The 27,507-nt window shown below is 37.0% G+C and overlaps 2 protein-coding genes across 2 annotated transcripts; one reads left to right on the top strand and one right to left on the bottom strand.

The window, feature by feature from the left end:
• Positions 1-9,031: 9,031 nt before the first annotated feature.
• LOC121987158 (F-box/kelch-repeat protein At1g15670-like) lies at positions 9,032-9,829 on the bottom strand. The gene has a single exon (XM_042541052.1). It carries the CDS (start codon positions 9,827-9,829, stop codon positions 9,032-9,034), a length of 798 nt encoding a protein of 265 aa, XP_042396986.1.
• A 9,453-nt stretch (positions 9,830-19,282) lies between these two features.
• LOC121987157 (HVA22-like protein i) lies at positions 19,283-21,328 on the top strand. Its single transcript, XM_042541051.1, has 6 exons — positions 19,283-19,360; positions 19,444-19,542; positions 19,612-19,668; positions 19,745-19,808; positions 20,053-20,265; positions 20,939-21,328. Exons 1-6 carry the CDS (start codon positions 19,329-19,331, stop codon positions 21,326-21,328), a joined length of 855 nt encoding a protein of 284 aa, XP_042396985.1. The 5' UTR covers positions 19,283-19,328.
• Positions 21,329-27,507: the final 6,179 nt, after the last annotated feature.

The following is a 27,507-nucleotide window of genomic DNA, read 5'->3' as shown; positions in this document are numbered from 1 at the left end:
CGATCGCACGCTCGACACCACTCGCTCGACATTCTCGATCACTCGGACGACACTTTTCGACCGCCTGATATTGATTGTCGATCGATCATTTTACTCAGCATCTCTCGACCATCTACTCGATATCGTTCGACATCTGCTAGATCGCTCTTTTGACACTCGCTCGGTATTGCTTTTACGGCTTGGTCGACACTTCTTTTCGTCGCTCTGTTGGGCGCTCGTCGTTGGCAGCTACTCGTTCGACGTGATAAGACGAGCCTAACGATCTGATACCGCGTTCGGTAGTGATTCTGTTTTGGGCTTGGTCTAGTTAGTCGGACTTGCACCTCCTTCGACTAGACTTAAAGGGGAGACTTGTGATGTGGATATAGGTGAGGGGCAAACAGGAAATTGGGGGGAGGAAGGAGGGCATTTGAGTCTTTTGGTTGGTTAGGGCTTGAGGAGAAAAGGGGAGGTACTGTAGTATGCAAAGGGAGGTTAGTTTTTCAGCTGCCGCCGAAAACAGGAACAGAAGAGAGGGCTTTCGTTCTCCTCGCCGGCGCCGATGCCGACCGCCGGCCTCCACCACTGCTCCTCTCCCTCTCCTCTTCGTGACACCGGCGACGACCACTATTCCTTTCCCTCGCCTTCCTCTCGACGCCATGACCGCAGTCGTTTCCCTATCCACGGCGGCGACGACCACCCCTCTTCCTCCTTCTCCTATCCACGCCGGCGACGACCGCCCCTCTTCCTCCTTCTCCTCTCCACACCGACGACATCCCGAGCAATCTCCTCTTCGTCCTCCTCAGGACACTGCCATCGGACAGATTCACCGCCACTCCTCTCCTTTTTCCTCCTCGCAGCGCCGCTCCTCTACTTCTCTTCCCCTAGCACTGGGCTGGCCACTATTATTGTTGTCACTGATTTGAGTGTCTTCCGGTCCCGTTGTGTGCCGGCCTTCGTGTCATTATCTCGTTCCAGCTTCGATGCTGTGGTGCTTCGGCCTTCGTGTCTTAGTCATTGTTCAGCGTCACTGATTTTGCCGTATTCCGCTCTTGTTGTTTTCTCGATCTATGTGTCAATGTTTCATCTCGGCCTGCGTGCTGATCTCGTGTCCCGGCCTGCGTGACGATCTTGTGTCCCGACCTACGTGTCGATCTCGTGTACCGACCTGCGTGCCGATCTCGTGTCCCGGCCTGTGTGCCGATCTCGTGTCCTGACCTGTGTGTCGATCTCGTGTCATCGTCTTCCGGATCCAGGCCGCATTCGGCTACGTGTCGCCAGACCCAGCTCCATATCCGGCTCCAAGTCACCTGCTCTTCCAGGTCGAGACAACTCGAGCAGCGTCCTATCCGAGGGCGCCCCCTGAGCCAGGGTACGTTTTTCGTACTCGCCCCTCATTTATTTCATTATTATATTGTTAGCCTATTACTCATATATTCGTTGGATCTGCCTCGAGCCTTGGGGTACCAGAGACCGGGGGGAACCCGGTCACTGGCTGCAGGTAGCGTTGACTAGAAGACTTTTGATGACTTTGTCAACACAGAAGCCATCTCAGCACCCCCCTCCGGGACATCGCGATTCGGTCAACATTCTCACCACCTCACCCGACGGTCCGTCTGACTCAGCTTCCAGACGGAATCAAATATATATATATTTGAATTTATTATCCATAAAATATTATAGAAGCAGCCATTATTCCTCGCTGCAGAAACAAGAAAACAATATTCCTTGGGTGGCATATTAAAGGCACTTCATTAACGAAGCTTTGAGAATATTTTTCACTTAGCCCCTTGCATTTTACCAGTTTGTGAAAAAAATCAAATAATTTGGAAAGCTTTTTAAAAAAAAGGAACGACATCAGTAATCGAGTCAGTCCATATATGGATGGAGATAAATAAAACCCCTTTCGAGCAAAATCGAGAGTTTAGGTTAAATCATTAGAGCAATTAGAAAATTAGATCGTAAAATCGAATCATAAAATCGTAAGATTTTACATCATACTTTAAATCAATTTTAAAATAAATTTGATATATTCTTTGTAATTGATCATTAAATATTTTAATCAAAATTATAACATAAATCTACATATAGAACATTTTAATTCATATAAAAATAAACTATTCATAATTTTAAACTTTTAAACAACTAAATATTTATCATAAAAACACAACATAAACATAAATTCAAGTCTAAATTTAAGTCAAATATAAATAAAACACGAGATAACAAATTAATATAAATCATTCATAGATAAATGCAAATCTAAAATCATTCCAAAACAATATCGTTTTATCCAAAATGATTCCCTTTTGTTAACGACATAAAATCGATAAAATTATCTCAAAAATCATGTTTTTACAAGTTTTAATGTTTATTTCCCTCAAAATCTAATCTAATTTAAACGTAGGTTTAATTTTCAGCCAACAGGGCACGTCACCAGTTTCAGGTGTTCTATTAGACTCCCAAAATCCCAACCCAAACTTAATTAGCATTCAGACCGTGAAATTGTACTCGCTTAATTTTCTCATTTCTTTTCCAACATCGCCCATTGGTAGAGGTTAGAAGTGTAGGACCGTTGCGGCCGGCTAGAAGGGGGTTGTTGGATAGTCCTGTAAAATTAAAAGCAAAACAACCCTTCTCGAACTCTTTAAGCTAACACTTGTATATATAAAGTAAGCCGATAAATTAAAAGCATAAAGAAAAAGCGAGACACAAGGATTTACTTGGTTACAACCGATGTGGTTGTTAATCCAAGGAAGATTAAGCTCACTAAAAACTCCTTCAGGCAGAGAAGCCTCGTACAGCGTTGAAGCGCAGAAAACAGAAGCTCAACTCTAGACTAAAGCTTACAAGCGTTGGAATTACAATTCAGAGTTCGTTGAAAAGCTTCTGGACCAAGGCTATATTTATAGCCTTGGTCGGGGTGCCTGGAAGGGTTCCGGGCGCCCTGGGGGATACAACTTTATCCCCCAACGTTCAGAACGCATTGGACGCGTTCTGGTCAATAATATTAGTCCGGGCGCCCCGGAGAAAAAGTCAACAGTTGTTGACTTTTTGTCCGGGACCTCTTCTCTGGTTCCGTCCCGCCTCGGTCCGGGTCTTCTGCTCCGGATCCACTCGCTTGGGTGATCTCTGTCATCCGGAATAGGGTTCACCCGAACCCAACTTTCGGTCTTCTCGAGCAGCCTTCCGCTCCGGCTTCTCGTCCCTCGGAATCGCCGCGTGTTTCCTTCTCGTCCACCAGCGTACTCATCCGCAGTCTTCGTCCGTCGGTCGCACCCCGTGCCGACCTTCTCGCTAGCTGCGTCTCTTGCTCCCCGAGCAATCTTCCGCTCCGGCTTTCGTCCCTCGGAACCACCGCACGCTTCCTTCTCGTCCACCGGGGTACTCTTCCGCAGCACCTCGTCCCTCGGACGCACCGCGTGCCGTCCTTCTCGCTAGCTCCGTCTTCCGCTAGAGTACCTGTGCTTCTAAGCTCCTGCACACTTAGACACAAGGTTAAAACAACATAGGACCTAACTTAACTTGTTGATCACACCAAAACAACCTTGGGGTTCCAACAATCTCCCCCTTTTTGATGTGATCAACTCAAGTTAAGCTAGGGACAAAATAGATATGAAAATTAAACATTTTAATACTGCAATCACGTGCAACAAGATAGAAAAAAAAATTAAATTCCAATTATAATTTTTCAATTTCTACCTTCCCCTAGACTTACACTTTTTTTTCTTCCCCTTTGATCACATAAAAAAAAATTGGGGTTGTAAGAAAAATCTAAGGGTTGACACTTAGAAACTTTATAAAGATCTATTTCACTGATTTTCTGGACAATATTTCTAAGTCAAGGAGAATTTCTAAAAATATTTCTAAGTCATTAAGAACTTTTAGAAAATTTTGAGAACTTTGAAAATTTTGTAATAATTTTCAAAAAAAAGCAATCTCAAAATATCAGAGAAAATTCTAAGTTAAAAATAACTTTTGGAAAATTTCTAAGTTTTCGTCATGAAAATTAAGAAGTTTCTCAGTAAAAAACTTTATGCAAAAAAAAATTTGGAACAAAATAAAAAAAATCTATGTATTTATTTTTAATTTTATTTCATCATTTTTTTTATGCTTTTATCAGAAGGTTTTAAATTTTCATTTTAACTTATTATAGCTTCTTAAATCACACTTTTTCATATTTAAAGTAACCATGATTAAACATGCAAAGATTTGTATCATGTTAATCTCTATTTCACAATAATATTTTGATAATCTAAATTCTAATTTGTTAAAGTTTTTCGACAACATATCCAATTTGTAAAATTTGTTCGACAAAATATTTTGTAATTTGCAAAAATATTTTGACAACATAAATTGTAATTTGAACAAATCTGTTGATAATCTGAAAAACTCTTTCGATAATATCTCTAATTTACAAAATTCGTTCGAAAAAATATTTCGTATTTTGCAAAATTTATTCGTCAGAAGATTTTCTAATTCGAAAAATTCTTTCAACGATTCAATTTTTAATTCACAAAATTCTTTCGGCGTCATTTTGATTGATTTAACTAATTGTTCAGAAGTTGAAGTCCATACCTGACTTACCTTTTCGGCCGTTGGTTCTCCCCTTGTCGAGTTGTTTTCCTCCGACGGTACTCCCCATTTATTGATGCTCTCAATGTTTATTGAGGAAGAGCTTATTCGTCTTCTGGTAGATGCTCGGTGGTGAGAGATGTTTCGGCAATTTCCTTGATCTCTGACTCTTTTGTCGGTGACTCGATGTCTATTGAGGAGTTAGATTCGACTACAGGTGGTTCTTCGTAAAGCTTCAAGAACTTTTCCCAAAGTTCCTTTGCGCTTTTGTATGTTCCGACTCTGTCGAGATCCTTAGCAGGTAACACGCTCAAAAAACTGGATTCAGCCTTGCCGTTTGCCATGAATTTGTCGCGCTGCTCATCAGTCCATTGATGCTCCTTAAGTTCTTCTCCTTCTTCGCTTTTGGGCATTATAAAACCACACTTCATTATTAATAACATATTGAAATCAGTTTTAAAGTAAACCTCTATTCGTCGCTTCCAGAATGCGAACTCCCCCTCGAATATTGGTGGATAGATGTTAGCTCCGGCCATATTGTTGCTTCGATCGGCGATTAGTCCTCCTGATGCGCCTCGGCTCTGATACCACTTGTAGGACCGTTGCGGCAGGCTAGAAGGGGTTGTTGGATAGTCCTGTAAAAAAACAACTCTTCTCGAACTCTTTAAGTTAACACTTGTATATATTGTTAGTTAGAGCCCTAGAGCCAATCATTTGATGATTGTATGGACTCATTGTATCATATTCTTGTATTTTAATAAAGGCATTTGTTTGGTTATTATACTTGTTTGTATTAGTGCCAAATAGACTAAGTATAATAGCGTCCTTGAGTAGAAGGTTCATACCTATATCAATCGATTAGTTGAATCGATAATGGGATGATATAGGGAACACTACTCTAAATCATTCCTAGTCGAGTATTAACATTCAGGGACAATGTTAATGCAATAAGACTAGCATGTAGGTCAGCTCGATGACTTGATCTCACAAGTCATGGATATAGAGATATCAAGCTGACACATGGGTATACATTGGAGAATGTATACTGAATGACCCGCTATGAGAAAGTATCATGGATCGTTATATGAGTGTCATATACTTTCTCATGTGACTATTAGTATGACTATTAGTCCTTAGACCTGAAGTCACCATGGGTCCCTACATAAGGAGTTATGTACTTTGGTTTTGTCAAACGTCACCCGTAACTGGGTGGACTATAAAGGCGATTACCGGGTATGTAACAAATTATGCAGAGGGATGTGAGTGATGTAGATGGGATCTATCTCTCCCATATGACGGGAGCGACATCAATATTCTTGATAGAGTGAGACCACTAAGTGCATGGTCATGCCCAAATGAGTCAACATGAGATGTTGAGCTCATTTGATTGAGTGAGTCTACTTGGGGTTCAAGATTTAGATTGATTAGAGGATGACACGGTCTATGCCTCATATTGATCAATCTAGATGTCTAGGATAGAAGGACACTTGTCATTATTTTGTGATGAGTCACAATTGGTAGTCACAAGGTGATGTCGGATCTCGACATTCTTGTAACTTGGGTAGTAATGATGTGTTGCTAGATACCGCTCATTACTTATGCTCCTAAATGTGTTTAGGGCATTGCCAGCGTTACAAGAACCTATAGGGTCACACACTAAGGACAATTAGATGGATATTAGGTTCATATGATGAACCAAGAGGATTAGATTCATTTGATGAATCAAATTGGATTAAGAGTAATCCTAATTGGGCTAACTTGAGTTGGACTCAAGTTGATTCATGTGTTCAATGAGTCTAATTTAGTTTTTGACTCATTGAATCAATTTAATTTAATGAATTAGATTCATTATATTAAGTTCGCTCGAATCAAATGGTTAGATTAGATCAACCATGGTAGAGATTGAGTCAAGTTTGACTTGACTTGAGAAGGAAGACCAAAGGTCAATTTTGACTTGACCTTTTGCCACCTCATTGGTGAGTTGGCATTAGGTGGACCAATAATGATGTTCCACATCATCATGGGTGCCACCTCATGGAAGTTACAAAGCCATTCTCTTTAATGGCTTAATATTAATTGCAATTAATGCAATTAATTTGGGAGGTTTTTGAGAGTGGCCGGCCACTTTGTGTTTGTGTGGAAATTCATTTTTCATTCAAGTGGTGTAACTCCTTCTTCTTCCTCGTGTTCTCTCCTTGCTCTCCCTCCTCTTCCTTGCCGTGACCTATCAAGGTGCTAGCACACCTTTGTTTAGGTTTTCTCCATCAAGAATTGTTCATGTGGATACTTCTAGAGGACCGACGCTTGACGGTCTAGAGATCCGGCAACTTCTTGGACGAGCGGGAATGCGAAGGGCTTCGCTACAAGGGTAATGATCTTAACTTTAGTGTAGATCTAAAGTTTTTACAAACTCGTACAAGAAAAAGGTTTTTTGAAAAGTTTTTGTTTACGAATCTTTGCACGAGATCCATGGCTTTGGGTGACTCGGGGTTTCCGCGACGCGAAAAAGCAGTTTTCGCGGCCCGACGAACCCAACATATATAAGTAAGTCGATAAATTAAAAGCATAAAGAAAAAAGTGAGGCACAAGGATTTACTTGGTTACAACTGATGTGGTTGTTAATCCAAGGAAGATTAATCTCACTAAAAACTCCTTCAGGCGGAGAAGCCTCGTACAATGTTGAAGCGCAGAAAACAGAAGCTCAACTCTAGACTAAAGCTTACAAGCGTTGGAATTACAATTCAGAGTTCGTTGAAAAGCTTCTGGACCAAGGCTATATTTATAGCCTTGGTCGGGGCGCCTGGAAGGGTTTCGGGCGCCCTGGGGGGATAAAACTTTATCCCCCAACGTTCAGAACGCATTGGACGCGTTCTGGTCAACAATACTGGTCCGAGCGCCCCGGAGCAAAAAGTCAACAGTTGTTGACTTTTTGTCCGGGACCTCCTCTCTGGTTCAATCCCGCCTCAGTCCGGGTCTTCTGCTCCGGATCCGTTCGCTTGGGTGATCTCTGTCATTCGGAATAGGGCTCACTCGAACCCAACTTTCGGTCTTCTCGAGCAGCCTCCCGCTCCGGCTTCTCGTCCCTCGGAATCGCCGCGTGTTTCCTTCTCGTCCACCAGCGTACTCATCCGCAGTCTTCGTCCGTCGGTCGCACCCCGTGCTGACCTTCTCGCTAGCTGCGTCTCTTGCTCCCCGAGCAATCTTCCGCTCCGGCTTTCGTCCCTCGGAATCACCGCACGCTTCCTTCTCATCCACCGGGGTACTCTTCCGCAGCACCTTGTCCCTCGGACGCACCGCGTGCCGTCCTTCTCGCTAGCTACGTCTTCCGCTCGAGTACCTGTGCTCCTAAGCTCCTGCACACTTAGACACAAGGTTAAAACAACACATGACCTAACTTAACTTATTGATCACACCAAAACAACCTTGAGGTTCCAACAAGAAGAACAGAAGTGTACTCGTATAGTTCAAATAGAGCTTCAATAGTGCAGCTACTTTTAACCGTTGATCCTATGACACCAATCTAGACATCCTCCAAAGAAGCCAACTAACCCTAATACCTTTGGCCTCCTTCCATGCTAGGGAAGTGCTGCAACATCAATTCAACCGTCGTCGCAAAGCAGGAAGGAGGAGGAGGTACTAGTAGAGCGATGAGGTCCGTTAGGTTCAGAATTAGCTAGACCTCTGTGGCAGTAGTTTCCTGATTATTATAAATTTTTAGGTAAAAGTTAAAAAAGTACATCACCCTATCAGTCTTTCATCCGTCTCATTACGCTATTTTGGTAATATTATCTTCCACCATCTAATCACATCAAACAATTATACAAATAAGATAAGTAGTAGTCATTATTTCATAACCACTATGGTAGTTATAATAGCTACAAATAATAACTACTATATTGTGAATATTATTGAATAAGATAAATTTATATTGTAATAACTATAAAACAAAAATTGTTACCCCGTATAGTATTTAAGAATCCATAACTGTTATTTTTTAACATTGTATATAATATACAAGGTATGTGATAAGAAAATAATAACATCAAAAACAACCAAATCATTTAAAGGGGTTGGTGGGATGGATGCCTTTTGATTCCATTGCAAAAAAAAAAAATGCTCCTTTATTTTTTCCCCATATTTTTAATATTTTTATTGAAACGGTTAGTTTTGACATGTAGGATTCGTTGCCGGGAACAGTCAGTTTTTAATTCTTATTCATGAGATTGATTATACCTAGGATTATGATATGCCAAAAATTTTATATCATGCATATAATGTACATCTGAAAAAAAAAAATCAACCTTAAATTCTATAAAGATAAAATATCATGAAAGGTATGGTCGGAAGTCTGAAAGTACGGTCAAATGCATTAAAAATATTTATATATAAAAGTTTTGATACTTATATCTTTTATGTCTTACATCTCGTGAGTGTAAATTTTATTCGTACTTAATATTATAATTCAGTACTAGTCCTCTTAGAATTGGAAGACAAAGAATTGTCGGCGGTAATTAAATAAGTTGTCCGGCGACAATCCCAAGCTCCGCCACAAGTTTGCTTTGTCGCCGTCGCACCATGTGAGCACCTCCAATTTCTCATCCTCCTCTCTCTCCCGGCATTCATACATCATTTCCTCCTCGTGGGCGGCAAGGTCAGCGGCCGACATGAACCCCGACCACGGGCACCAACTCGGCCCCTGGGTCGCCACGTGGCAGTCCATCCACGCGTCGATTGTCGTGTCATAAACTAATGTCGACGATAGATCGTCCTTCCAGCCAGATACGAACACGTTCCGTGGCCCGACGGCAAAGTCGCAGCCATACTGCATGGGGCGCGGAATCGGAGCCCCGGGACGCCAGTCGCCGGTGACTAGATCGTAGATGTTGACTTCCGCGGTGACCTTCCAGTTTGACTCATCCCACCCACCGACCAGCACCAACTCTCGCCCGACGACCACAACACGCCAGCATTGCTGCTTGCCTCGGAGGTTGTCGTCTGTTAACGGTCGGATCCCCCAGGCGCCCGTGGCTGGCTCGTAAAAGGCTAGACGCCACCTGTAAAGGGGGAACGAGGGACTATTATAAAAGAGCATAATGAAGACGGGGCGAGCGAGGCCAGCAGCCTTGCGGAGGCGATAGAAGGACGACGACGCTGAGAGTTCGCGCCTCCACCGCTTGCAGACGCCTCGAGCAACGGAGATGGAGTAGAAGGGGAGGCGGAGGAGGCACTGCAGAGCGACATCGTCCGGCAGTCCTGGAATTAGCTCGGTCTCCATGGTCGCCGATGATAATCGGAGTTTGTTGATTAATATAGTTATAATCGAGTTCGTTTTAAGAAAGAAATATTTTGGGCAAATATTTCTATAAATTATTTATGGAAAAAAATAATTCGTTTAACCAATTAATTATTAATATTGAGAAATTTCATGCCATAAATAATTAATCATGAATATATATTAGCCGAAAAAAATAATAATCAAAATTTATATTCTCAATCTAAATGGTAATAGTTTGTTCATAATTACACGCGCTATTTAATCTAACCGCGGATGATATATCATATATTGGTAAATAAGGATTCGATGTGGATAAATATTCCACGGATGCCTAGGGAAAGAACTCGATACTGAATCAGGAAAGAACTCAACCTTGATTTTTCTCCTAATTTTAACTTAAGTATTGGATAACCATGCTCACGCTGACGGATTAGAAAGAGATTAGAAGTCATTTATAAATATATTTTAAATTGATGAAATAAAAATAATTTTAAATATAATTTTTATTTCTAAATTTTATTTTAAATACATCATTAATACGTCTTAAATAATATATCAAATATAATTTTAATTGATTTATAAATTCATTTATAATTTTATTTTATAATTTATTTCTCATCTAGATATTATTTTATAATAAATAATTACACATTTAAAATTAATTAAAAATATTATAAAAACTAATTTCTAAATACAAAAAATTACATCAATCAACTAAATTTAATTAATACTCAAATTATACGTAATGGTATAGATTTTTAATTCTCACGGTAAGTAATTTAAGTTTTACATTGTCTATTACAATTTGTATGGATCAAATTCTCCTAGATAAAATTGATTTGTATACATCACCTTTTGATTCATTTTACGAATCATCTTATTGAGATTTTCTTCTCTTCGTCTACCTTCCTCAATAAGCTTTTCTTCCCCCTCCTATTTTTTGTGATAATTTTTTTTTTACTTTTAATAATTTCTTCCTTCATCCTTTTATTAGTAGCATGCATGTCTTCAAACTCCGTGAGATAAATCGTATCTCTTGTACATATTAACAAACCAACTAAGTTTATAATCTCAATTTTTTAATACAAATAAATTGAGATTGTATAAAAGTCATAATCAACATCATTATTCATCTGCTGATTAGTTCATAGTTAGGTGTCAATATTAAAGAATCAACAAATCTATTTATGAAGATGATTTTGGCTCTAAAACAATAGACATCACAAAAATAAGAATATTAAGTTAGTGTGAATAAATCTCTAGGTAGAATTTCCTTTAAATCTGAATTCAAAAATCTCTAAATATAGATAACAAAATAGAATACAAGATAATACAAGAGGCTTATTGGTTTTTTTTATTACATATTGATTAATTTAAAGTGCAAACTAAAAACTCTTAATATCAATGAGACAAGAATAGCTACAAATAATAACTACTCTATTATGAATATTATTGAATAAGATAAATTTATATTGTAATAACTATAAAAGTAAAGTTGTTACCATTTTAATTATTATCGAACCAGATAAATTTGTATTATAGTCTAACATTGTATATAATATATAATGTAAGTGATAAGAAAATAATAATATCAAAAACAACCGAATCATGTTAAAGGGGTTGGTGGGATGAATGTCTTTTTATTAAAAACTTAAAAATAAACACAACCTCCGTTAAAAAAAAAAAAATTTGCTCCTTGGTCTTTTCCCCTTTTTTTTTATATATTTTTATAGAAACTATGAATATTAAGTTGGTGTGAATAAATATTCAGGTACGAGTTGTTTTTTAATCTGAATTTAAAAATCTCTAAGTATAGATAACAAAATGGAATACAAGATAATACAAGAGGCTTGCTAGTCTTCTTACTACATATTGATTAATTTAAAATACAAACTAAAAAAGGTTAATATCCAAAACACAATACCGCATGAATTCTAAACACTACTAAGAAATAATTTTGTAACATTTGTAAACTAAAATATAACAAATATAAGCAAATAGTACTACGTAAACAATTAAAAGATGGGTTTTAATGTTATCAATTACCTTATTAATAACCTCAAAGCACTACTCAATCTTACCAACAATACCAGTTCAAAGAAGCTACCTTGCATTTCAAGTAAAACCAAAAAACCTGACGCCGAGCAGAATATAGATTATTCTGGGCGTGAAGTTTCAGAGGGATTAACGAGAAAATAAGATAGAAATAACAAAATAAGAAGTAGCCTAAGCTAGGTTTAAAAACCTTCTCAGGAAAACAAGAGTAGAAATAGAAGAATAAAAGAGATGTAGCAGTAACATGACTTAAGCAAAGCAAATTGATTCAATATCCAAAAAACTTATCCTAAACATCATCTAAGCATAGACTTATATAGCTATCAAAACCTTCAAAAAAATCTAAACAAAAAATTAATCAACCAGACTTGGTTCCCTAAGATTTCAAATAAATTAACTAACAAGATTTAGTTCCCTAAGATTTAGAATAAATTAACTAACAAAACTTAGTTCCCTAAGATTTAGGACAATATTAAATATAATTAAAGAAAATACAGACTAAACTTAATAAATGGATAACTAATTAAAAAAAAGAAGCAAATCTGAATACTTTGAATCCCCTCCTACATCAGTTGTCCGGAGTTGAAGAGAACTCGTCCTTGAGTTTAGGATGAGTGTATCTGGATTCACAGCACAATGACTTAGATGTTTCACATTAAAAACATCAGAAGTTTTTAAACGACTAGAAAGGTGCAACCTGTAGGCATTGTCGTTAATCTTTTTTAGTACCTTGCAAGGTTCAATTTTCTAATCTTTAAGTTTGTTGTATTCACCAACAGGGAAATTGTTGGTCTCATGCGGTCGGCAAGAAGGGGTGAATTGCCTGAAATTTCAAACGTACCATTCACAAAGCTTTTGACTTTAGCTAATAAACACTTGCTATTAAAGCAAAAATTGTTAGGACACTTCAGGCGAGGGGGGAATAGCTTGTCGCACTTCGATGATGATGATTTGCAACAGAATAGGCTTGAAGCAAGCTCCCAATGCTAACGTTAAGGATTTACTTAGTGTCTACCTTAAGAAGAGGTGACTAATCCAAGGATCCGACCCTCACGTACGGAAATAGGTACATTTGTATAAAATTGATTTGAGAGATAAAGACTCTCAAACCGAATGTCAAATCATACATGATAGCTAGGAGTTTATCCTCAATAACTGAGGTCAACTCTTATATCATCACTCAATTCACTTACATCATTATGCACTCAACTTCCATCTCACCATGATACATCACGTGGCACTGATGTATCATATTACAATCAAAGCCAAAGTCAAACCACTAACCAATCACACACACACAACAGCACACAAACTCCATTACATGCATTACAAGTGATGAATAGCAAGTGTGGCAATCAAACACGGAGAGCAAGTCATGAAAACCACGGGTAGCAAATGGAGCAACAAAATCACGGACGACAGGTGGAGTATCAAAACCACGAACAGCAAACACCCCACGACCAACAGCATAAAATGCCACTTCAAAGCATCCTACCATAGATCGTCGCCCCACTTTTAGCAAGTGGTCAGCTATCAACGGATTTGTCATGTTTTTACCGCGAGCCGTTTGCTGCGGACTAGATAGATCCTTATGGTAGATCTATGAACCCTCTTGGGTTTTTTTGGCAAAACCTCAGCCATCAAGGGATTGGTGCTGCCCTTACCGCGAGCCATTTGCTGCGGACTAGATAAATCATTATGGTGGATCTATTCACCCTCTTTGGCTTTTTGGCAAAGCCCCAGCGATCAACAGATTTAGCATTGTTTTACCACGAGCCGTTTACTGTAGACTAGATAGATCAATTATGATGTATCTATTCACCACTATCCTCTCTCATGCCTCACATACAAAATCAAAAGATAAATACAAAGACATACAACAAAAATCTATCAAACTAATCATCATTTGCCACCATCGTTGAAAATTGTCCAAGCATGCATGTGCCCCTAACGTTGAAAATCTGCTCAAGCCTCCTTTGTGCCACCAATTTAATTTTTTTGCTCTATACGCCGTTGAAATTCATTCACCAATGAAATCAAACATTAAATTGCACAACCTTCTTCATCGCCGATGAAATCAACATCAACACTAGATGCACCATTCTTATAAATTATTCCGTCCATGCTCTTGAGAGGTGAATCACTTCAATTTCTACATAAGTCCACAAAATGATAAACATGAATTTGGACCTTGCACAACATTCTGTCAACATCAGGAACCATCCCCTCATAGCGGCACCTGTTGCGAGCTTCCCACAGAACATATATCATACTAGAAACTCCAAGATACCTCGCCTTCATTCTCCGGCTCGTACCTTTGTAGTATTAGCCAAGAATGTGAAATAATTCTTCTATTGAGATAACTTCATGATTTATCTCTAACCATCTCCGCACCTTGTCCCAAAGAGTACATATGATAGGGCACTCAAAGAACAAGTGACCATTCAACTCATCGTGACCTTGCAAAGCATACAAATCTTGTTCGCTACATACGACATTCTATCCGTTGTTTGTAGTTTCCTATAAGCAAGTAACCACAGAATAAACTAATGCTTCGGCATAATTTCTGGCCTGCAAACCAATGATGCCCACGTCACCTCAGGACCTCTCGGAATGAAGAAATCATATGCATTTGCTGCCCAACTCCCCCCCCCCCCATAAACCAGTCACTCATCAACAAGTTCGCCTCCCTACTTTCATTTGTAGCCCCTCAAATTTTGTTTCGAATATCCACAAGCCGTTTGATAAAAGGATAATATGAGGCTTTGACCTCCCAATGCCAAAAATTAGTCCCCTTGAGATAATGATGGTATTGTTAGAGTGTATACTGAAAGCCTAAGCTTTTGTAGATATTTATTTTGAATAAAGAATCACATTTGGTCAAATTATCTACATTTATTTGTAGTTGTTCAATTAATTTATATTGTAGATAACATAGTATGTGGTGTCACATACAGAAGATAATGTTATCAGTACCTTATAAATTATAAACAGTAGCTCACGACCAAGATGGAAAGGAACAAACCATTGGAAGGTCGTAGTATAATTAGGTATTAGTTTATCTTAACTATATAATTACACTAGTACACCTAGAGTGTATTGAGTAGGACCATTAGAGATCGTTTCTTTTATACTGACTTTATAAAGGAACAAAGACCTCAGTTATTATGTAAGTGTGTGCTCTTAATCCTAATATAATAACAAGCACATATATTTGATATTTATTTCTTTAATTTATCAATGGGTGAGATTTAGTTTGATAAATCAATAAGCCCGATAAGTTGAGAAATGATATCACTTATAGTGTGTGTTGTTGATTATAAAAGGAAACTGGGTCCTAGAAATCTAGATTGAGAATGCCCCTAAGAGGAGCTCATAAGGATTGTCATGTTAAACCCTGCAGGTGGACTTAGTCCGACATGATAATAAGGTTGAGTGGTACTACTCTTAGACTAAGATATTAATTAAGTGAGTTGTCAGTAATTCATTTAATTAGTGGGCATTCATTATCTTAAACACAGGGAGACTAACACACTCATAATAAGGAGCCCAAAAATGTAATTTGGGATTGGTGCGGTAGTTCAATAATAGTTCTCTAGTGGAATGAATTATTATTGATAAAATTAAGTTGTGTGTTCGGGGCGAACATGGGATGCTTAATTTTATCGGGAGACCAAAACCAATTCCTCCTCTCGGTCCCTATCGTAGCCTCTTAATTATAGAGTACTATACCCACCTATACCCACCTTCACACCCATCTAAAGGGGCCCGGCCAAGCCTTGCTTGGAGCCCAAGCAAGGGGTCGGCCAAACCATGTTTAGATAGGATTGATTGTGGCCGGCCCAAGCATGGGTTCAACCTATGCGTGGCCGGCCATTAAAAATAGAAAAGGAATTTTAATTTTAAATTTTTTCTTATGTGGAATACATGATTTAAAAGAGAGTTTAAAAATTAAATTATTTCCTTTTATAAGATTCTACAAAAGATTAAGAGAAGAGTTAAATCTCTTTCCTTATTTGTAGATTAAAAGGTTGACTTTAATTTTGGTAAAAACTTTCCTTATAAATCATTCACATGTTGAAAAGATAAATTTAAAAATTATAGAAATTTCCTTTTATAGAATAACCATGAAGGGATTATTAAAAAGAAATTTTATTTTAAAATTTTTCTGGAAGCAAATTAGGAAGCTTTAATTTTTCTAGCGAAAAATTTCCTTGTTTGTTTATTTTGATGTAGCCGGCCATATCCATTAAGAAAAGGATTTTAATTTTAATTAATTAAAATTTTCCTTTTCAATGGCAAAAGAATTAAGGTTTTATTAAATTTTCCTTATTTTCCAAAGCTAAGGATTATAAAAGAGGGGGTTTGGGTGCCTTCATGGATACAACCTCTATTCTATTTTCTCCCTCTTTTCTTCCTTGGTGTGGCCGGCTTCTTCAAATTCTCTCCTGTCCTTGGTGTGGCCGAACCTCTCATCTTTCTTGGAGATCAAGTGGTGGCCGGATCTTAGCTTGGAGAAGAAGGAGAGAAAGCTAGCATCCCTTCGTGCTTGGTTGGTGGAAAAGGTTCTTCATCATTTGGAAGTTTTGTGCTTGGCCGAAACTTGAAGGAAGGAGAAGAAGGTGCTAGGTGGTTCTCGTTTCGGAAGATCGTTGCCCACACAACGTCCGAGATTAGAAGAGGAATACGGTAGAAGATCAAGAGGTCATTATTCACAAAGAAAGGTATAACTAATAATTGTTTTCCGCATTATGTTAGTTTTGTTTCTTTGTAAAAATACCAAATATAAGAGGCATGCGATTCTAGTTTTTCGAATTAGTTTTCGAAGTTGTGTTCTTTTGTTTTTTCTTTTCCTTGTGATTTGATTGTTCTTAGGGGTTAACATAGGGTTACTATGGGAAGGTTAAATATTTAATTTCGTTAAAAGGCTTTGTCTAGTCGGTGGTGGTTGCTCTCATATCCAAGAAGGCCAAGTGCCTCGCCATGCAGTACTGGAAGCCGATTTTGGAAATAGATATTTAATTGTCTTCGTGACCTAGGTGATTTGGATCGAACATGTTAAGTTCCGCAGGAGATCCAAGTCTAAACCTAAAAGAACAAATAAATTAAACTTAGAATCAAACGTGTTAAGTTCCGCAGGCAATCCAAGTTTAATTTAAAAGAACACATGGTAGCTAGGAAAAGGTTCAGACCTTTGTACAAAATTTTTGTACAGTGGAACCGTTAGGTTTTCCGAGTAGCAACCAACAGCACCCATCTTACCCATAGCGAATCCGCATTAGTTTAGATCTCCCATAGTGTCTTGCTAAGAAGAGCTTCATTCCATGTATGAAGATCACGAAGTCCATAACCACCATATTGTCGAGAAAGACACAAAGTGACCCAAGAAATAGGAGAATGCTTCGAGGGCCACACAAACGTACGACATATTGTTTGGATTTTTTCAATGACACCGCCAGGAATAGAGAGCATAGAAAGCCAATAATACTCCATGCCTTGAAGCACCGTCTTCACTAACTCCAAGCGCCCCGCATAAGATAAACTATGTTTTGGCCAAGAATTAATCTTCCTTGTAATAGTATCAAGTAAGGGCCCATAGTTTGCAATTCTTAACTTCTCCGCGGCAAGTGGAATCCCCAAGTATCGGAATGAAAATGTTCCTTCTTGAAACCCAATAAGTTGGCATAATCGGTCCTTCATGCTATCATCAATCCCCGTCATATACATATGAGATTTCAAAGAATTAGCTTGAAGCCCCGCTTCATTGCCAAAAACCTCCAAACATTCCGCCAATACTTTTATTGAGGACTCATCTGCCCGTGCAAACAACATCAAATCATCGGCATATGCAAGATGTATGATGCCGACCTCTTTGCACATAGGATGAAAGTGAACAGAGGGTGACAAGGAGGCAACCTGCAACCTGCGTAATAATACTTCAATGCATAGGCCAAAAAGTAAGGGAGATAGGGGATCATATTGCCTTAGACTGCGACGCCCACTAAAGAATCCATAGATGCCTCCATTTAGAGAAATAGAATAGGAGGCCATAGTTACACACTTCCTAATCCATTCACAATATCGTTGGGGAAAGACAAAACTAACGAGGACCACCATGAGAAAATCTCAATCTACTATATCAAATGATTTCTACAATATTTTCTAAAATGTTCCCTGAAAACAATATTATTTTTCCACTTTATAAAAGCTTAGATAGTCTGGAAAAACTATAAATTATAAGAGTTGGATAAAATTGAATTCGGCTTTAAAAATATACTTATTGTTGCAAAAAAGGTTGAAGCCACCACCACACTCCACCTAGGGATGATAATTTCTAGTCAGATGGACCTCTATAACTATTGGTTGATGGGGCTAATAGTTGATGGGGCTAGATCTCACTTATTTAATAGGCGAGATTCATCTTCATCAATCAATCAATCAACTTGTGTGGTCCATCCTCTGTACTGTAAATTGCGGTCCAGAGGATCTATGCTTGACAATTTCATTCGAATTCAATGGGTAATCCGATATCCGATCCGAATGGAGGAGGATATACAGAGAATTTTTATACCCGATTACAATAAATGAGTATTCGGGTATGAGTATTTCGGATATGGGTATGGAGGTGGATGTGATAAAATCCTACCCATAACCTACCCAATACCGAATATATAAGTCTCATTTTTTATTGTGAAAGAAAAAACTTTAGCCCGTTTTTTATCTCAGAAAAAAAATTAGTTTGTCTCTTTATTTGGTCATCAACACGTATCTCATTTCTTTTCCAAGGGAAATGTTCACCCGAATCCCGATTGAATGAGCACGAGAAGAGAAAAATATGACAAGTACATTGAGATATTTTTTAAAATGAAGATGGTATAGAGTAATAGTATGATGGGTAGGATGTAAATATGAACATAAGTATGAAAGTTAAATATCGTTGAGTATAAAATTAAGTATGAATATAGATATAATAAATAAAGATGAGTATGAAAAATATAAAATCTTACTCAAATTCTATCGATGGACATCCCTAACTCCACTCACTCTTGGAAAAGAATTGAAATGTCATGAGGTTTATCCTACTGTACATTATTTGTGTACGTATATTTACCACCCTATGACACAAAGGATCGTTAAGATAAACAATTTAAAAACAAAAAAAAAATCACGGAGACCTTGACCGGAGCAAAGACTACAGCGAGAAAGGGATCGATCTCTTGAAGGAGGGGGCGAATTCGAAGGTAGATGAGGTCATCTCTAGATTCAACGCTGATACCTGTGGCGGTCTCCTCATTCTTGGTGGATAAAAATGCTTCGTCCTCTCTCTCTCTCTCTCTCTCTCTCTCTCTCTCTCTCTCTCTCTCTCTCTCTCTCGGGCTACTAGACTGCAGCCTTCTGGATTAACTTGTGTTTATCTTGTTAATAGGTTCTCGGTGGAGTGATCATGGTAACTTCGTTCATTTTTAGGGTTTTGATGTAAGACACCAAAAAACCTTGTTGCTTTGGACTGGGCGATGTTTACAATATTGAGAAACTGGTGTGTTGATTATACTTTGCAGACTGGTTTTTGGCTATGCTTATCCAGCTTACAAGTGTTACAAGACCATAGAATTGAATAAGCAAGAGATTGGGCAGTTGCGTTTCTGGTGCCAATATTGGTTAGTCAAGCAAAAATCATCTAAATGTGTTCATAAACAAACATGATGTATTATTTGTTCCCTTTTCAGGATTCTAGTTGCATTGTTGACAGCATTGGGAGTATTTGCTGATATATTCTTCTCATGGTGAGCAAGGAATTTTGCTCTTTTTATGATAGTTGCAATATCTACACTTCTTATTATTTGCCTTTTCCTCATGTAGGTTGCCATTCTATTACGGAGCAAAGCTTGGAGCCTTCCTGTATTTGTGGCATCCCAGGACAAAAGTATGATACTCCTTTCTGCAACTTAACTAATTCTAAGCTACTCAATGCTTTCCTAGTTTCTAAGATTTTTGCGGTTCATTTTGTGAAATTTCTTTTTTTAAACAATTCATTTAACTAGCTTAAGAATGAATAATGATTGAAGTTGTGTAAAGTGTGTTTATATTTTCCTATCTAGACTATGCTTTTTCTTCATGTCTACCATACAGCTTGGTCTAACTAGTATTACAAATCTAAATCATTTCAGGGAGCAACATTTGTCTATGAAACATACCTAGGGTCTTTTATCGCGGAGCATGAGTCTGAGATTGATAGGTCATTGGTCGAATTTAGAGCAAGAGCCGCAGACAGGGGATTGATAGCTTGGCAGATGGCTGCTAGCTACTTGCAGACAAGGGTTTCTGAGATAATGAAATATGCTATTTCATTGATGCCAGCAAAAAAGATGAATTCTATAGAGGTATGGTTGATAGCAAAGAAAAAGAGTTTTTTTTACTGTCTTTAATCATATTAGCACTCTGTTTTTAGTTATCCTTGTAGTCGATCCCAAATAAGCAGGGAGAAAGATGACTTCTTGATGTTGCTATTACCTAAATGCTATTGTTATGCATTCATGTTTGTATCAATCAGATAACAAGAGCATCTTATACTAGTGATGTATTTACCTTTAGAATCATGACTTTACTTTTCTCATTCTTTTAACTTCTATGATATTCAACACCTACATAATTGTCTAAAACCAAATTGTATTTCAAAAGAAGAACCTCTTGCTAGTGGTGCTAGTGGTGCATTCATCACCTTCTTCATTTCCATTTGATTGTGAACCTATTATGTAAATGTTCATGCTCTAAGTACCACTTAAATGCTTTTGTTGTACTCCACTTATGCTTGATCTATGATCTGGTTGATACTGTTGTGTTGAAGCAACAGACTGCAAAACCTATTTCACTTAGCTTCCTGTAAAATCTGTTTTCCAAGTGAAATATGCAGGTCTTATGAAACTACCATTTAGATTATAACGAACCAGATGTTTCATAGTATTGTTCTTATAAAGAAAATAAACAATGAACCTGAAGACCAAAGATTGATATTGTAATAACTGATGAATATCTTCTTACATTGCACTCCTGCAGCCACAGGAGCAGCAGCAAGCTCCTTGGTTAAGTTCTGCAATGCCGTCTGTGTCTGTTCGTCAATTGGCACCATCTCAGCAACCTCGAAAGGAAGCAAGGTTTGAGCCCAATGCTACCAAAAGGCAGGCACGAGAACAGCCAACAAAGGAAACCATGTCTCTCCTGCCTTCTTCAGCCCAGTCCCAAGAGACAGCTCCTGAAATAGACAGTTCAGAAACTGCTCGCATACCCACTCCAGCCGAGGAACCAATTGGGGATGAGGAATCCGGTTCTGAACCGGTTGAAGACTCAGATCAGCTAGGTGAGGAGACACCGGTCCAGGCAGCAATACATGTAGCAAGCAACAGTTTGAGAAAGCGAGTTGCCACTGCTGCAACCAGCCCTACATAGCCGTGTCTTCCTTGGTAGAAGGATCCAAGATTGTTTTACTCAACAACACATACCAGTTCAAATAATACCATGCCAAATTATGGATTTGTGAGAGGTATATAATTGAGATCATTGTGTGCAACTGCTCACCCTGCTTAATAGTTCCTGAAGTGGTTTGTTTTTGTTATCCATCTAAAGGTTTTGGTGCTGGGTTGGAGGTCATTGTTTCACTTTTCTTTGTTCTTTTTCCTAACAATACAATGCATATTGCATCATTATCGATCATAATTCTTCACTTTGAATCTTGGAAGATTTGTTTGGGTTCTAGGTTTCATCAGTAGAGCTAGAGCCGATTTGTTATGGCAAATTTGAGAAAAAGGTGGCATTTTTGAACTGAGAATTGAGAGGATTACAGAATATCTTGTTCAAAAGGGAAGTTCAAGAAAAACCCTAACTTGGTTTAGGACGAACCTTTGAACATGGCGGAAGGGGACAGAGGGGCGGAGTCGAGCTGGTAGAGGCCGAGCGCAGCGCCGACGAACCGGAAGAGGATCCACCCGCTGGCGATGACGTAGATTAAGGCGTAGGCGATCTTGTTGACGCATCAACCTGGAATCCATGGCTACTGGTTCGCTTCACTGCTTTTGCTGCCATTTTCGTGCTCGGTGAAGCACAATATCTTATCCGACCTTTCGTGGTTACTTTGACAGTTTTGCCCTCGCCGATCCACGTAATTGCAATAAAGCTATTAATGATGTGGCTCAAGCCAAGAAAAAAATAATTAAATCATTTTTTTTAAAAAAATAGTATTTAACACACGAAATAATTCAACTTTGGCTTGTTTTCAAAATTGTCTCTGAAGTATAAATTTGCATGATTTAAAAATAATTAAATCATTTAAAAAAATAGTATTCGACACAAAATTTAACTTCGAATCTGATCGGATGATCCCTCCCATCGTTTGCTCAAGAATTTATCCTCATTGTATTATTAGTGGGCTCCACCATATCTGAAACAATCTCGACAGGTAAAATTCTTCGTGTTAATTTAGGGATTGATTGACCGGGGCATTTTTTGCCACAAGAGTGTTGTAAATAAATTTTTATTAAATCCTGATAATTTTATTTTTTTTTTAATATTATTTTTATATCACATAAATTATATCTATACGTAAATTTATTATTGGATATATTATACAAGTTAAATAATTTTTATAAACTCAGTGATGAATAAATAAATGAAAAGATAAAATAAGATTTCTAAATAATTAAGAGAGTTAAATGAAATTAATAATATAATAAATTGAAGGTAGAAGAATAGTTTCACGATAATAATTTAACTAAATAATATATATATATATATATATATATATATATATATATATATATATTAGTTATTAATTTGATCAACGTTGTTTAAATTTGATCAATAATATTTTAAAAATATTCAAATCAACTTAAAATTATTAGGGTATGTTTAGTTCATAGATATGACAGATTACCACCAAAGTTATCCATATATGATAATTGTGTTTGGTTCGAGATTTTTTTAGATTCCAAATTTTTTCTTGATTCTGAAACGTCAGCCAATGTTGTCAATTTTGGCATCAAACTTGGAATCAGAAAATCATCGACCATCCAAGGTTTTTCTCGATTCCAAAGATTGAGCAATTTTTTTTCGAAATTACGTACCCTTGTAAGGATCAGAATCGTCAAATGAGTTTGGTGGTGTCCGATCAACAACAGGACGGTGTGGAGGTGGTAGCAAGCATATCGCCGTGAAATTTCATGTAGCGCCTAGAGGAGGTGGGCGGAGGTGGCAGTAGTGGCCATCAGGCAATGTTGGAAAAACAACGAGATGGGTGGAGGTGGCAGCAGCACAACATTCCTTCTTGTGTGCAAATTGCCACGAAGCTTCATGTGGCGACCGAAGGTGGCAGCAGCAGCAGTGGTGAGTAGAGGGTGGGTGGTGGGAGCGACGGACAACAACGGTAGTAGCGATAGTTCAACGGTCAGAGGTGGCAGTAGTGGACAGTGGTGGGCAACAGGCGACAAGTGGGTGGCAATAAAGGAAGTTGAAGATGGTATTTTTTTTTAACTTAGGTATTTGATTAAAATTTTAGTTAATTAAATCAATCACTCCTAGTTCTAGTTATAGTTGGAATAAATTAAATAAACATATTCTAAAACCTAATAGAATCATCTAAAATATTCTAAAATAATAAAAAAATATCTAATTTTATTTATTTATTTATATATCACTAATAATAATAATATTATTATGATTATTAAACCAAGAATAATATGATAAAATATCACACTAAATTATATACTAAAACCTTTAAATAAATATGATTTTATTATATTACCTAAATTAAATTAAACATCTTTTTGATTATGTTTTATTTTTTCTAATCTTGATTACCTAATTTGAACCGAACACACTTGCAATAGTAGTCATTATATATAATTTAATTAAATTTAGATAATTTTAATTGATGATTTTTTTTACGATAAAAGTATTGTATATAATATTTTTAATTAAGTTGAACTAATTTATTGTAATTTGATATAATTGATACAATATTTTAGGATAAGAAATATAATAGGATGTTATTTTATTTTTTAAACATAGGAGGTGTTTTTTTTTTTGATAATTTTAATAATTAAGGGATTTTTTTGCCTATTTATATATATATATATATCTGAATTTATTATCCATAAAATATTAAAGGTACATCACCCTATCAATCATTCATCCGTCTCATTACGCTATTTTCATAATATTATCTTCTACCATCTAATCACATCAATCAATTATACAAATAAGATAAGTAGTAGTCATAATTTCATAACCACTATGATAGTTATAACAGTTACAAATAATAATTACTATATTGTGAATATTATTGAATAAGATAAATTTATATTGTAATAACTATAAAATTAAAATTGTTACCCGGTATAGTATTTATGAATCATAACTGCTATTTTTTAAAATTATACCTAGGATTATTATGATATGCCAAAAATTTTATATCACGCATATCATGTACATCTGAAAAAAAAAATCAACCTTAAATTCTATAAAGATAAAATATCATAACAAGTATGGTCCGAAGTCTGAAAGTACGGTCAAGAGCATTAAAAATATTTATATATAAAAGTTTTCATACTTCGTATCTTTTATATCTTACACCTCGTGAGTGTAAGTTTTATTCGTACTTAATATTATAACTCAGTACTAATCCTCTTAGAATTGGAAGACAAAGAATTGTCGGCGGTAATTAAATAAGTTGTCCGACGACAATCTCAAGCTCCGCCACAAGTTCGCTTTGTCGCCGTCGCACCATGTGACCACCTCCAATTTCTCGTCCTCATCTTTCTCCCGGCATTCGTACATCATTTCCTCCTCGTGGGCGGCAAGGTCGGCAGCCGACAAGAATCCCAACCACGGGCACCAGCTCGGCCCCTGGGTCGCCACATGGCACTCCATCCACGCGTCGGTTGTCATGTCGTAAATTAGCATCGACGATAGATCGTCCTTCCAGCCGGATACGAACGCGTTCCGTGGCCCAACGGCAAAGTCGCAGCCATCCTGCATGGGGCGCGGAATCGGAGCCCCGGGACGCCAGTCGCCGGTGACTAGATCGTAAATGTTGACTTCTGCGGTGTCCTTCCAGTTTGACTCATCCCATCCGCCGACCAGCACCAGCTCTCGCCCGACGACCACAACATGCCAGCAGTGTTGCTTGCCGCGGAGGCTGTCGTCTGTCAACGGCCGAACCCCCCAGGCGCCCGTGGCTGGCTCGTAAAAGGCTAGACGCCACCTGTAAAGGGGGAACGAGGGAATATCATAAAAGAGCATAATGAAGACGGGGTGAGCGAGGCCGGCAGCTTTGCGGAGGCGATAGAAGGACGATGACGCTGAGAGTTCGCGCCTCCACCGTCTGCAAACGCCCCGAGCAACGGAGATGGAGTAGAAGGGAGGCGGAGGAGGCACTGCAGAGCGACATCGTCCGACAGCCCTGGAATTAGCTCGGTCTCCATGGTCGCCAATGATCAACCTTCCTCCAAAGTTTGCTGATTAATATAGTTACGGTCGACTTCATTTTAAGAAAGAAATATTTTGGACAAATATTTCTATAAATTATTTATGGAAAAAAATAATTCGTTTAACCAATTAATTATTAATATAGAGAAATTCCGTGTCATAAATAATTAATCCTGAATATATATTAGCCGAAAAAATAATAATCAAATCTTAAAAATTTAAATTCTCAATATAAATGGTAATAGTTTGTTCATAATTACACGCGCTATTTAATCTAACCGCCGATGATATATCATATATTGGTAAATAAGGATTCGACGTGGATAAGTATTCCACGTATGCCTTGTCTAAGCTGACGCGGCGAGTCATGGGAAAGGATTTGGTGTCGAATCAGGAAAGAACTCAACCTTGATTTTTCTCCAAATTTTAACATGAGTAATCCGATAAATATAAATTTGTTATTAGTGTGTTCAAATAACATATCAAATATAATTTTGATGGATTTATAAATCTATTTATAATTTAATTTATCAATCCATATATAATTTTATTTTCTAATTTTAATTATATTATATTTTTTATATATTCGGTACACATTTAAAATTAATTAAAAATATTTAAAAAACTAATTTCTAAATCTAAAAACATCATTCACTTGACATTGAGATCAATCAAGTAAATTTAATTAATACTCAAACTATAAGTAACGGTATAGATTGTTAATTCTCACTGTAAGTAATTTAAGTTTTACATTGTATATCACAATTTTCAGGGACCAAATCCTCCTAGATAAAATTTATTTGTATATTCCATCTTTTGATTCAGTTTACGAATCATCTTATTGAGATTTTCTTCTCTTTGTCTACCTTTCTCAATTAACTTTTCTTTCCTCGATCTCCTACTTTATGTGATAAATTTTTTTTACATTTAATAATTTCTTCCTTCATTCTTTTGCTAGTAGCATACATGTCTTCGAACTCCGTGAGATGAATTGTTTCTCTTATACATATTAACAAACTAACTAAGTTTGTTGAGACAATCTAGCAAATCAAAAAATAAAACGAGTGAGTCTTATAATCTCAAATTTTCAATACAAATAAATTAAGATTGTACAAAAGTCATAATCAACATCATTGTTCATCTACCGATTAGTTCATAGTTAGGTGTTAATATTAAAGAATCAACAAATCTATTCATGAAGATTATTTTGGTTCTAAAACAATAGACATCATAAATCATGTATGATAAGATTTTAAGGGTACTTTTTCTAATTATTAATTATGTATGATAAGATTTTAAGAGTTTTTTGTAGGATCATATGATTCTACGATCCGATCCTAACCCTAAATCGATTTTGCATAGGATCATGATTCTGAAAATTATGACTAAAACTTTCAAATAAACCTATTTTATTATATTACCTAAATTAAATCAAACATTTTTAATTGATGTTTTTTTTTTTGCTATAAAAGCATTGTATATATAATATTTTTAATTAAGTTGAACTAACTTATTTTAATATGATATAATTGATACAATATTTTAGGATAAGAAATACATTAGCATGTTATTTTATTTTTTAAACATAGTAGATTTTTTGTTTATGATTTTAATAATTATGGGAGTTTTTTTACCTATTATATATATATATATATATATATATATATATATATATATATATGAATTTATTATCCATAAAATATTATAAAAGCAGCCATTATTCATCGCTGCAGAAACAATAAAACAATATTTCTTGGGAGGCAGATTATGAGCATTCATTAACGAAGATTTGAGAATATTTTTCACTTAGCCCCTTTCATTTTACCAGTTTGTAAAAAAATCAAATAATTTGGAAAGCTTTTAAAAAAAATACGGAACGACACGAGCAACCCGAGTCAGTCCAGATACGGAAGTAGATAAATAAAACCTCTCTCCAGTCGAGCGAAGGAGAAAGTAAGTAGTATGCCTCCTTCGTTTTATCTCTCTCTCTCTTTTGGAGTTTATATTTTATTATGTGCTTGACGTCTATGTACTTATATATAATTTCTTTCATATCTATGGGACCGACACTAAAGAACCGTTAATATAACGAATCTATATTTTTTATTCTGCTTTCAGACGCCTCACCCTTCTTTCGACCTCCAGCA

The sequence above is a fragment of the Zingiber officinale genome, chromosome 5B (assembly GCF_018446385.1).
Source record: "Zingiber officinale cultivar Zhangliang chromosome 5B, Zo_v1.1, whole genome shotgun sequence".
Taxonomy (NCBI): Eukaryota; Viridiplantae; Streptophyta; class Magnoliopsida; order Zingiberales; family Zingiberaceae; genus Zingiber; species Zingiber officinale.
Note: the sequence above shows the minus strand (reverse complement) of the source record. Positions and strands in the feature narration are given on the sequence as shown.